General features: G+C 37.9%; 1 protein-coding gene across 4 annotated transcripts in view; it reads right to left on the bottom strand.

The window, feature by feature from the left end:
- Positions 1-306: 306 nt before the first annotated feature.
- Positions 307-13,055, bottom strand: part of grid2ipb (glutamate receptor, ionotropic, delta 2 (Grid2) interacting protein, b) — a 43,395-nt gene continuing 30,646 nt past the window's right edge. For 3 of the 4 annotated variants that reach the window (XM_065242511.2, XM_065242508.2, XM_065242512.1), the window contains 11 exons: positions 11,051-11,367; positions 9,804-10,568; positions 9,613-9,700; positions 7,939-8,028; positions 7,554-7,750; positions 4,908-5,063; positions 4,724-4,810; positions 4,479-4,608; positions 3,949-4,067; positions 3,408-3,572; positions 307-2,053 (listed from right to left, as the gene is read on the bottom strand). In XM_065242511.2, the coding sequence (XP_065098583.1) occupies positions 1,982-2,053; positions 3,408-3,572; positions 3,949-4,067; positions 4,479-4,608; positions 4,724-4,810; positions 4,908-5,063; positions 7,554-7,750; positions 7,939-8,028; positions 9,613-9,700; positions 9,804-10,568; positions 11,051-11,367 (2,186 nt within the window). In that variant the 3' untranslated portion in view covers positions 307-1,981. The remainder of the gene's footprint in view (positions 2,054-3,407; positions 3,573-3,948; positions 4,068-4,478; positions 4,609-4,723; positions 4,811-4,907; positions 5,064-7,553; positions 7,751-7,938; positions 8,029-9,612; positions 9,701-9,803; positions 10,569-11,050; positions 11,368-13,055) is intronic. The other variant, XM_065242509.2, reaches the window with a different exon arrangement.

Raw genomic sequence — 13,055 nt, forward strand, 5'->3', positions numbered from 1 at the left:
AGTCAAAATTATTGATTTTTATTTTATGCCAAAAATCATTTTGTTATTATGTAGATCATGGTTCAGGAAGATATTTTGTAAATTTCCTACTGTATTTTTGTGAGTGGATGCACTTTAAAGGCGATTTTTTTCAATATTTCAATTTTTTTGCACCCTCAGATTCCAGATTTTCAAATAGAATCCAAATATCAAAGGAAAGCTTCAACTTACAGATGATACATCTCAATGATTGGTTTTGTGGTCCATGGTCACATTGAAACTCGTATTCTTGCATTGGGGTACAAAATAATCACAATGAGATTAATATTCGCAAAAGCTTGTTTATTCAGGCAAAACAAATTAGACATCTCATTGAAATGCAGCAATATGTGGCCCATTAATACTGAAGCCAATATAGGACCGCTCAGGAAAACGCTAGGCTAGGACGCCAACAAATTGTACGCAAATATATTAAATAACAGCTAATTAATTTGGTACAACTGCAGTATAATATAACAAAAGGATACATAAACAATTAAAACAGAACATTCTGCTACATGCAAATGTAAATTTAAAAGTTCTCCTCAAAGATGTCTTTGATATCTATTTATAAATCATGGAGGTTCAGAAAAATTCACATAAATGTTGTTTTGACACAAAGACGGGCAATAAGAAAAATTCATGCATTTGTTAAGAACAGAGACAGAAAGAAATGCATGAATAGCAAACCTAAAGGTCAGACAAGCTACATACCTGTAATCATGTTAACCCGTACACAACAAGAGGATTTAACATCTGTCATCCTGCCATTTAACAATGTGACATTCAGAACAACTTAAAATCCCCATAGCGAGATAAATCACAGTTGACAACCAATTTCATGATACTCATGCGAGGTGTAACCAATAGTCCATTAATGAGTTCTGAATGAGAAAAAACACAAATAAAGGATGCAGTTTTCTTGTCCTAGGTACTAGGGTGTGTTCAATGAAAAAATACTGTGAAGTAACATGTTTGTTGTTGTTTTTTACTTTAAATACATTTGGCATGAGGATGAGATAGTTTAACATACATTCACCTTGTTTGTGCAGTTATAAAGTTCCTCTGGCCAATGTTTGTTTACCAGCAGAGCCTAATAGATCATTCCTGAACAATAATACTAAAATAAACCATCAAAAATACCATTATATATATATATATATATATATGTATATATCTTTCTGTTATATTCTCAAAACTCTACAATAAATAAGCTATATTAAAGGGATAGTTAAATTAAATTAAAGGGACACCCAAAAATGAAAATTTGGTCGTTATTTACTTAACCTCACGTTGTTCCATGCCTGTATTAATTTCTTTGTTCCACAAATGAAGATATTTTGATATTTGTAACTAAGCAGATCTGGGGCACCATAGACTTCTACATACGGTTTCAGCAGCAACAACATAAACAAACGGACCAAACACAACATCTGGTAGATTTTCACTTAGAATCAATAACAAAAGATTCCTTTTACAGTAGTTTATTTCTGATAACAATGGGAATAAATGAGTCAATTACCTTCGTTCATATATCTAACACATATCAACTATCAGTTACTGTGTAAAATTAATGTATACAATGTTAGCTCCAGGTCCTTGAAATTTGGTCTGGATGCCAAACCTCTCCACACAGTTGTGATCAGTGCTTGGCGTCTCCCCTCGTCTTTAGCAAACCAAAACATTTTATTTTTGCCAAAGTATTTGTTTTAGAGATCAGTTTAGCCACTAACCAGACAGACTAGAAGAAATGATACAGGTATGGAACTTGTGGGTGAGTAAATGATGATAGAATTTTTATTTTTGGGTGAAGTGTCCCTTTAAAATACTTTTTTATATATAATGTATATATATAATCTTTATTCTAAATATATTTTTAAATCCATCTAAGTCCGTTTCCCTTCACGCTATCAAGTTTTCTTTAATTTGGCACATGGGCAGTATTGGTTATAGAAACCTGGTTTTACCATGCCAGCGGTGAGGCTATCCGAGGGCTTCTAGGGTTTTCTGTTCCCTGTATTTCATTGAGTGCTCTCTGTGAAACAGAAACACAGTAAACATACCTCATGTTATCTATATAAAAATAATAATGATCAAACATTGATAAAAAAAATGATACAAATTTAAGATGTCAAATAAATCTAAGAGTACATATGTGAAGTTTTCGCCTTAAAATACCATATAGATCATTTATTATAGGATGTTAAAATTGCCACTTTGTAGGTGTGAGCAAAACTTTGTTGTTTTTGGGTGTGTCCTTTTAAATGCAAATGAGTTGATCTCTGCACTAAATGGCAGTGCTGTGGTTGGATAGTGCAGATTAAGGGGCGGCATTATCCCCATCTGACATCATAAGGGGAGCCACATTTTAATGAGCAATTTTTTACGCGCTTGCAGAGAATGGTTTACCAGAACTACATTACTGGCTTGTTCTTTTTCACATTTTCTAGGTTGATAGAAGAACTGGGGACCCAATTATAGCACTTAAACATGAAAAAAGTCAGATTTTCATGATATGTCCCCTTTAAATGTTAAAGGAATATTCCATTTTCTTAAAAGAAAAATCCAGATAATTTACTCACCACCATGTCATCCAAAATGTTGATGTCTTTCTTTGTTCAGTCGAGAAGAAATTATGTTTTTTGAGGAAAACATTGCAAGATTTTTCTCATTTTAATGGACTTTAATAGAGCCCAACATTTAATACTTAACTCAACACTTAACAGTTTTTTTCAACGGAGTTTCAAAGGACTCTAAATGATCCCAAACGAGGCATAAGGGTCTTATCTAGCAAAACGAAGAAAAATAACAAATATACACTTTTAAAGCACAACTTCTCGTTTAAATCCGGTCCAGCGCGACCTAACGTAAATACGTAGTGACGTAGGAAGGTCACGTGTTACATATATAAAACGCACATTTGCGGACCATTGTAAACAATAAACTGACACAAAGACATTAATTAGTATCAGTTGACATACAACAGTGTAGGAACGGTCCTCTTTCTCAACACTTGTAAACACTGGGGCGGAGTTTTGCGTTCGTCCTCTGTGACCTCTTGACGACATGACATATTGCGTGGGGTCACGTTGGCGCATCACGACCGGATTTAAACGAGAAGACCCTTATGCCTCGTTTGGGATCGTTTAGAGTCCTTTGAAACTCCGTTGAAAAAAACTGTTAAGTGTTGAGTTAAGTATTAAATGTTGGGCTCTATTAAAGTCCATTAAAATGAGAAAAATCCTGCAATGTTTTCCTCAAAAATCATAATTTCTTCTCGACTGAACAAAGAAAGACATCAACATTTTGGATGACATGGTGGTGAGTAAATTATCTGGATTTTTCTTTTAAGAAAATGGAATATTCCTTTAAGGATTTTTGCAACTCACCTCAAATTTGGAGATAAATTCGGCAAAGATTCCAAAAAAGCCTTCAGTGCTTGTGGCCTTACTGTCTTCTCCAAAGTAAGATGCCACCTTATTAAACTCATCCATAGCTCTTTGCTGCAGGGAGTCCAGTGACTGCACAGATGGATGACAGTTCTCTAGAAAGCTCTAATATGAAGGTCAAGGAGCAGTGCATGGCTACTGAAGTTTATCGTAAATATTTTCACAACAAATTGTAAAGTCATGTACTAAAGGTGAACTGTAAGAAGAACTATGAAAAATTTAGGTTCATTAAATCTATGTTTTTGCAAATTGTGACCCAGTCTATGATCCTACATAATATAAAGATCAATCTGTGAAAATATAACCTTGATATCTTTAATATTGACTAAGAATGGCCTGTGAAATCAATGATTAAAATCAAATGTTGATGCTTCTAATATCATAATTTCATTATGAGAGTTTAGCCTAGACAAAAAACAAGTATTGAATACAGGTAATACAATATATTATATACTGTATATATAGCTCTGTTGGTGGATACACTCATAACTGTCGCAAAATGGTCCTCTGCAGTTGCTGGGATTTTTAAACAGGCAGTTCTTATTTCTTGGATGGTGGAGTGAAGGTCACTGAGATCAGCAGTAATGGTCCTCTGATTAACTGTATGTACAGTAAAAAGTTGTTAACATATATGTGACCGTGGACCACAACACCAGTCATAAGTCAACAATACGTAATATGGGTCAAAAAAATTATGCCAAAGAGCATTAGGATATAAAGTAAAGATATTTTGTCACTTTCCTACAATAAATATATAAAACATTTATTTATTATTAGTAATATGTGACATGTTGCTATGGACAACTTTAAAGGTAATTTTTTACACCCTCAGATTCCAGATTATCAAATAGTTGTATCAAATATTGTCCTAACAAACCATAAATCAATGAAAACTTATTTTTTCAACTTTATGAGAAAATATGGACCCTCATGACTGTTTTGTGGTTATATATCTGTCTTCAAAAAAATTATGTGACTGCTCTTATGATATAGTTATCCAAAGAGACTTACCTTTGGCAGCTTGTGGCACTGTTACGAGGTCCATGGCGAAGCTGAGGAGTTCTGGGAAATGTTGGCATAGTGATTTGGCAAGAATGTGGAGGAAGGTTGACTTTCCATCAACTGTTTTTGTTGTGTTTAGCTGTGAAAGATGAAATGATTCATGATTACGATTAATGTAACTCAATATGACCAATAATTACATTATTCTAGCACTGTAGAAAAGGGCATTTCGTCTGCAATGGATGTAAACATACCTCGGTAAGAAAATTTATTTTGAACCCCGTTGTTTTACTCGTTTTTGGCTGACCATTATTCAGATAATTTCCCATAGCTAAAACAAACTGAAAAAAGTAACAAAATGAAGATACAAAACATTTCATTCCCACTTATTTTTAATTATAAGAAAAATCTAATGTATGCATAATTATATAGTTTTACCTCCAGGATCTTGGCCAGCCTCTTGCTGTTTTTGAGCTCTAAAGAGGCTTTGTAGATGCACTCATAAGCAGCTCTCATTTCTTCTGTTTTCTCCTGGACAGTGGTCTTGAAGAGAAGACTCCTGAGTCTGGTCTTATACTCCGGTACATGTAGCATCTGTAGACCACACCAATGAGAACCCTTTATACACTGTTAGACAAAATGGTAAAAATATGCACCCAAGCTACCACTGGGGAAGTATTAAAGGGGTCATATTATAAGATTTTTAGAAGATGTCAAATAAGTTTTAGCTTAAAATACAGCACAGATCTTTTATTATATTTATTTTTTAACCTTAAAATTCCCATTTTGTAGGTCCAAGCAAAAATGTGCAGTTTAAAATGCAAATGAGCTGATGAAATGCAAACACTATATATTTATGTTTATTTTAATAGGAATGTTTGAAAATATGTTTCAGTCAGTCCCTAGTGGGCTTTACAATAATTAAACAATACATGATTAAAATTAACATAATAACACAGTATTACACAATATCAACGAAGCAGACATTCAGTGCTCACATTTTTTACCTATAATCAAAGACTGATCGCAATGATGGTGGTTTGTTGCAATTGAAAGTCAATTGTGCTGTCAATTTTTTTTTTCTCTCTCTCTTTCTCTCTGCACTAAAAGGCAGTGCCGTGGTTGTACTGTTTACAGCAGATTAAGGGGTGGTATTATTGTAATTTGCCTTGCTACACTCTTAGAAAGGATGTGTACATTTTTTACACATCTTTGTGCAAATTTAAATGATTATGTGTAAATTTGTGTTGATTTTGTGTTAAAATAAAACAAAAGTTCTGTTAAAAGTAACACAAAATCTGTTGTTTCAATAATAACACAGAGATGGGTGTATTCGGGACCATGCATTTAGTGTGTTGTCCCAGAATCAACAAGAGTGCACCTTCCTCGCAAAACAGTCGAAATCTAAACGACCTAATTTTTCACATGCTTGCAAAAAATGGCTTACTAAAACAATGTTACTGGGTTGTTCTTTTTCACATTTTCTAGGTTGATAGAAGCACTGGAGACCCAATTATAGCACTTAAACATGGAAAAAGTCAGATTTTCAAGTTATGACCCCTTTTAAAAGGCCCTTATATGTACATCAGATACAGATATGTATACATTTAAGCTAATATGTACTTACTTATATCTTTTTGTACAAAGCTGTACTTTTCGAAAGTGTACAGCTCCATCTGACAGTGTATGCATATGTCCCCCCGAAAATACAGTATTGTGCAAAGTCTTTTAACAAGATATAATAGGTGTGCCCAGAATGAGTTTGCAAAGTTTCAACTCAAAATACCCCGCCAATCATGTCCAAAATATCCCTTTTTTGTGTGTGTACCTTTAAATGCAAATAAGCTACAGCTACTCACTCCCTTACCAACAAATAATGAGCGTTTTCACTTAAAATAGATCTGATTCCTGTGAATACAAAATCTCATTTAATAGTATCTTACTAATCAGATATGGAGGACTTCATACAACTCGCTAAGGGCAGAAACTATGGTAATGCAATGGGTGGGGCTTTATCAGTGTGACCTCACATTAATAAGAAAATCAAAGCAGCATGTCTAATGAGACTGCTTTGATTTATACATGGGACTTAAAAAGAAGAAGTGGTTGGATTTTGATTGATGTAGGATGGTGGTTTTCACACACTAGAGTAGTAACACAGATGTATCCAAACACCTTGTAAAAGTGGGATTTGCATAATAGGTGCCCTTTAAGCCACCAATATTTTTGTTGTTTTAGGAGTTTTCTGTTTGCTCTCTTTGTTATGATACAAAATGCTTTCTTGAGGCAAAAGGCCTATATAGTGTGACCTCTCTTGACACTAAGGAAATGTTGAACTCTTTTGAGGAGACTGAAGTCCTAAAGTCATTAGATTAGATTAAGAAATTATGCTTTCATTTCTTTAAACAACTTGGTATTGCGAGTCAATTCAACCTACTATTTTAAGTTTTGACCTGTGGTAAGCTGACATAACTTACTGTGCATTCAGACAATAAAAAGCTCTGGCTGCCCTGACAACGACGCTAAAGAAAAGTTGTAGTGGACGCTCTGACGCTCGAATGCATTCTCTGAACTCCTCTCAGGCGGAGTTTTCCGCCTTCCGATTGGTTGCCGGTGAACATTTCCGCCTTCCGATTGGTTGCCGCCGAACCGCGTCATATCTCATTACCATAAAGTTGAGCTGATTTCAACTCTCCTCGACGCTCACGCTGTACATGACGCGCCGCGCCACTGCTCGCCGCCGGCTCTCATTGAAAATGAATGACTTCCGGCCACTTTGAAGCTCTCGCCGGTAGCGGTCTGAATGCACAGTTAGAAAAACTATTTGAAATTGTTTAAAATAATTTGTTAAGTTAAAGTAACATAAAAATGTTGATTTGACAAAAATGCAGCATTTTTTTTACTTTAACTTTTGTTTTGTTTTTTACTTTTGTTGGCTGTATTATATAAAGAGACTAAGAAAAAGAGACTAAGAAATTAATCCTCTGTACAGTCACTATACTATTGAAAAAACAACAAATATTATGGTGGCCTAAGACTTTTGCACAATACTGTACTGTGAAAATTCATGAAAATCAGGAGTACCTGTAGGACAAACTGGTCAGGTTCACTGAGCTTGGATGGGTCTTGGTCGTAGTGTTGAAACTGTTTGACCTCCTCGTCATCGGGTGCATACAGCAGCAGTTGTTTGATGTGCGAGGGTTCCAGGCGCTCGGTGCTCATGGTCATGAGAATTTCTCGCAGTTCATTCGGCGACAGCTTCAGGTGCGCAATGAGGATAGCTGAACAGGGTATCCAAAGATGGTAAATAGTAGATTCTCAAACTCTCTCATTGTGAAAATTCCCACACAGATGCTCAAAACATCTCTACTGTATAACCTTCTCCTACACAGCTACGTGCCTACGTCATATGACAAAACCTGACTCAATCTAGATAATTCCTCTTGAAAGTAACCTCGGTCATACTCACAGGCGTTGTAGGCCTTTTTATGGGAGAGAATCTCTACCACGTCTTTCTTTTTAAAGTTCTCGGGCAGGAACGCGGGCTCTGGAAGAGAGACTGAAACATTTAATGACAGTGTAAGCATGGGCTCTTCCGTTACCGGTAGTGGAGACAATAAACTGTATGGAAGGCCATGAGAATGAACAAAGGGTGAAAAGCCAATAACTGGATGGGAATGACGGGGGATTGGAGATACACAAGTCTCCATGAGAGATGAGCTGAAAAAGTCCAAAAATAGACAAGGTAATTGTGTAATACATTTTCATGATACAAAATGACATGATACAAAATGATGGCACATATGGATGAATACATTGCTATATATTGTATATGAAGAGCTTACATTTTTTCCTATAAATTAACATTTGAAAAGGTTATTAGTCAGAAATTGTCACTTTAGTCATTTTATCGGTATTTAACAAATTTGACTGTCTTTCACTGCAAAACCCTCTAAGTATGTGCAAAAATCTCCACTTCTTAAAAAAGTCTACATTCACTCATCAATGTCCTTACAGAATAAGGGATAAAGGCAAAAAAAAAGGTCAATATCCTAATATATCCAGGAAACTTAAAAACTTGACCTACACGCACTGTCGTTCATTCAATTCATCTCCTGTGGACTTAGAGGACTTGCTGAAAAATCATTGTGGTGTTTAGCAAATTCTGTCAACAAAGCGATATTTCTGAACAGCCTGAGGCCGGGATTAAGCAGATTTAAAGTGAAAGTATTTGATGAGCGTTAATACTTGTATGTGCCAAGAGCATTCAGTGAATATCATTATCTCAATTTTGAGCGGAGGTAGCATTTAGCGGCTTTTGCATCTGACTGAAAATTTAGTTGAAAGTCTCTTAGGGGGCATGTAAACCAATGTGTTTACACCTGCGGCCACTGTATGTTTTCAATTGTTTTCAATGGAATTACATGCTTTTAAAAAACGAAAGTAGTTGGCAGGTTTTATCTGCGTTTGTCACTAAGGGGGCGTGCACACCAAAGCTTTTACGCCTGGGGCTGGTGCATGTTTTCAATCGTTTTGAAAAAGCACATCGTTTTTCAAATAGGCTAGCAGCTAGCATTTGTTTTGTGCTTAAAGCCGATGCTCTGCGTTTTTTCCAAGCTCAGCAATGAACGCTGAGAGTGTTTAATAAGATTCAACTTTGGGTGAAAAGCTGCGCTCGTCAATGTCAGTTCTCACATAGTGGAGGAAGGGCGGGACAAATATCACAACAACCAACTGGCGCATCGTACAACGACTGATGAACAAAGCAGAAGTATCACACCTACCAAGCACTCAGCTTAAGACAGCTGGCAGTCTGCTAAAATAAAGCTGCCAGTCGGTGTCCGCCAGGCGTTTTCAGCCGCATAAAAAAGCTTTGGTGTGTTCCGCCCCTAAGCGTCCATAGTTAAAATAAGTTCAAGTCTGGGTGAAAATCTCAGCTCGTCAATGTCACTTTTCACTCATCATACAACGACTGATAAACAAAACAGACATATTATAGCAACCAAAGCGCTTAAGTAAAAAAAACACTGGCAGCGTCTGCCTCGTGTTTCTGTCACATTTAAACGCTTTGGTGTACACGCCCCCTTAATGGAGATGAATGGTAATGCCTTTGTTTGGTTATAGTACAAATAGTAGAACTTACTGGAATTCCTCTGCGTGCCAAAGTACAGATCCAGATCCAGATACTTCACCATGTCACTCAGTTTATGATAATCAGGATCGTCTCCCAGCTACCAAACACACATCTCCATTCAGTGTTGAATCACATGACCTATGTTTACATCTGAACACATTTCCCATATGCCCTGTAGTTGTTATGCATCATTAACTCACCTGTCCCCAGATAGTTCCTTCAGAGTTCTCCACCTGCTCCCAGCGTAATCTCTTCACGCTCATGTGATTGTTGTCAGATGCTTTCGGGCTGGGTTTGGGTAAAGGTGGAGGATCGCAAGGTGGTGGTAGAGGAGGTGGGGGTGGTGGGGGTACCTTGCTCGACAGTGTGCTTTCATACGAAGGTTTGGAATGATGGCTCTGTTGTTTGGGCTGGCTGGGGGAAGTTCTGGCAGCAGAGGTCTGCTGGCTCTGGTAGATGGACTGGGTGTGATGTCGGAGGTGTGTGTGCTGCGTTTTTGTTTGTGGAGGTTGATGAGCGGTGTGTGGGGTGGACTGCAGGATGGGATGAGCTTTTGGTTGGTGCAACTGGAGAACCAGCTGAGTGCTGGGCTGAGGAGACGAGCGTCGAGGATGGGTATGTTGGGATCTGGGATCTTCGCTGGTTGTAAGGACCTTGTGTATGGAGGGACGGTTGATGAGAAAGGAGCGTGGCGGTGGTGGGGGCGGGGCTATTATGGGGTGGTGCTGGAAGGCTGGCGGAGGCTGGGGTAGGTGTTCCGGGGTGATGGGAATGGGCGAGGGAGGGTCTGTGAATTGGAGGGGAGGAGGCGGAGGGGGCGGGCTATGTGGGGGAGGGGGGATGTGGTCAGAACCTGATGAGTAAGAGACTGAGGTGGAGTCGTCACTGCTGCTGTGGTCTTCACTGCTGGCACTGCTCAGTTCATGAGGAAGCATGTTGACCTCCTGTTCATCTTGGAAACTCATCTGGTGATGGCACACAAACATTTATATTTATGTTTATGTTTTTGGCTGATGATTTTATTCAAGGCGACTTACAATCACAATTCATCCAGGCTCACTGTAACCAGGCCTAAACTTACTCTTACTAAATTATGTTTTATTAACAAAGTTCGGGAGAAACGCGTTCAAATGACCTACCTACCTTGTAATTGTGACCAGCTGTCAACAATCAGCAATCAGGTGTCCACCTGATCAGCATTAATGGAAACCTATATAGACTGGCAATCGACTCACCCATGTTACTTGATAGTTTTAGCATCCCTTCACCACCCCATGTCCCTACACTTACCTGGTCACCTTCCTTAACCAGAACAGGGGAAGAGTATTCTGGGTTCGGGCCTAAAATCACTCCCCTTGGACAGCATGCCAAATACGCATTCCAATAACTCTATCCAACTTATTTGTAAGTGTTAACTTGTGAAACTATCTGTGTGTCGGACACAAACCTCCTCATAGTCGTTCTCTCCTCCTTTAATGTCTTCCACGATATTGACACGGTGACCCAGCTGCTCGCTCAAGGCATCCAAGAACTTGTCTGTATCTCGGCTGCGAGGTGGACGTGAGAAGGTGAAGAGCTTCCTGCGGTGAGGATGAGGGCTGGGAGGCTCGTCAGAAGGCAGAGGGGAGGGAGGGGGGCTGTCCAAACTAACATAAGGATTAGACTCGACACTGCCCGGAGAACGAACAATCTGCTGGTAAGACTCAAATTGAGGGCCTGGAAAGGATTCAGTCCAAGTCAGAGAGAGGCCAGATTTACGGTTCCCTGCAAGATGAAATGTCATTATTGTGAATAGGAAATATAAAGGATATTACTAACAATGTTTCACCTAACACAAAGACTTGAAGGGATAGTTCACATAAAAATTAAATTAAAATGTATCCACTCTTATGATGCTGATCAAAACCCGCATATGACTCTTTCTTCTGTGGAACACAAAAGATGATATTTTGAGAAATGTCTATACAATGGAAGTCAATAGGTGTCAAATTGGTTCCCAAAGTTTTTTTAAATATCTTCTTTGGCATTCTTCAGAAGAAAGTCATTCAAGTTTGGAATTAAATAAAGGTAAAAAAAAATGATGAAAATAGTTCTCATTTCTATATGAATTAACCCTTTAAGACATGCTACTAAGTTAAATCTTAAATGATATCTACATAAGCAAGCAAATTTGCACAGCCATTATCATATCTGATAAGTTCACTACATCTCCAAACATGGCAGACACCTGAACAACACACCCACTTGTGCATGCTGATCCTTTAATTTCCACTGATATTTTAATGTTTTCATTTTTTTACATTTATATTGACACTCCCTTTCAGTGGCGGCCGGTGACTTCTTTATTCGAGGGCGCTCAATGCTCATCGAAGTTCATCACAACATGTATGTAGCCCGTCGTGTGGGATCGTCATTTCAAAATATGTGTTCAGCGCGTGGAGTGAACCTGTGTGTCTAAAGGGTTTATAATAAAAGAGACCCTTGCGTTTGCCAGATACTCGCATAATCTCATGCATAATCAGAGTTACTGTTAAGGGAGTGTCTTGTGTGTATTTTGTGAACGTGAGTTTCTCTTTTATTATAAACGGTTTTGATGCGTGTGCAGCAGGCACTTATTTTGATAAAAAAAACACGTGATGCACATGGTTTACATGATGCCACAAACACATATTTTGAAAACTGTAATTGTTTTGATTAAATAAACAAAAATCAGTTGTTGAGTAAGTACATAATGTAAAAAATTTAACGGTAAAGTCTGTTTTTTACGAGTACCCGGACGTACATGCACGGTCAAACGCAACGCATCTCCTGGGCTACAAACTACATTCTCCTGTACGCGCATGCATGACCTACGTGTAAAATGTACGTGAGGTTTCAAAAATCTGGCAGTCTGCATACAGTGCGTGTGATGCAATTTTCGCCATCAGAAGAGTACATGCGTACTGTATGCGACCCTCACGTACATACGCGTAAAAATGGACTTGGTTCTTGGATGGATCGGATTTCGCAGAAAATATTACTTGATTTTTTTTATTATTGCGTGATTATGTCACATCCGTAAACAGAAAGAGGACCGGTCAACTCTACTGCAGTTGAAGTGTTTGTAGCTTGTTCAACAATTGCTTAGATTGTAAACTTGTCATCTAGATGGCAGCGCATAATCTGTCAAGTTTTAAGCAATAATCATCTAGGTAATATCATGTTAAAAGGATAGTTCGGCCAAAAATGATATTAAACCCATGATTTACTTACCCCCAAGCTGTCCGAGATGCATATGTCCATCGTTTTTCAGACAAACACATTTTCAGTTATTTTAGAAAATGTTTTAGACCTTTCAGTTAATTAAATGTGAACTTACGGGGTCCAAGACCTTCCAGTCCAAAAAATGTGCATCCATCCTTCACAAAATAAATCCAAACGGCTCCAGGATGATAAACAAAGGTCTTCTGAGG

The sequence above is a fragment of the Paramisgurnus dabryanus genome, chromosome 1 (genome assembly GCF_030506205.2).
Source record: "Paramisgurnus dabryanus chromosome 1, PD_genome_1.1, whole genome shotgun sequence".
NCBI lineage: Eukaryota > Metazoa > Chordata > Actinopteri > Cypriniformes > Cobitidae > Paramisgurnus > Paramisgurnus dabryanus.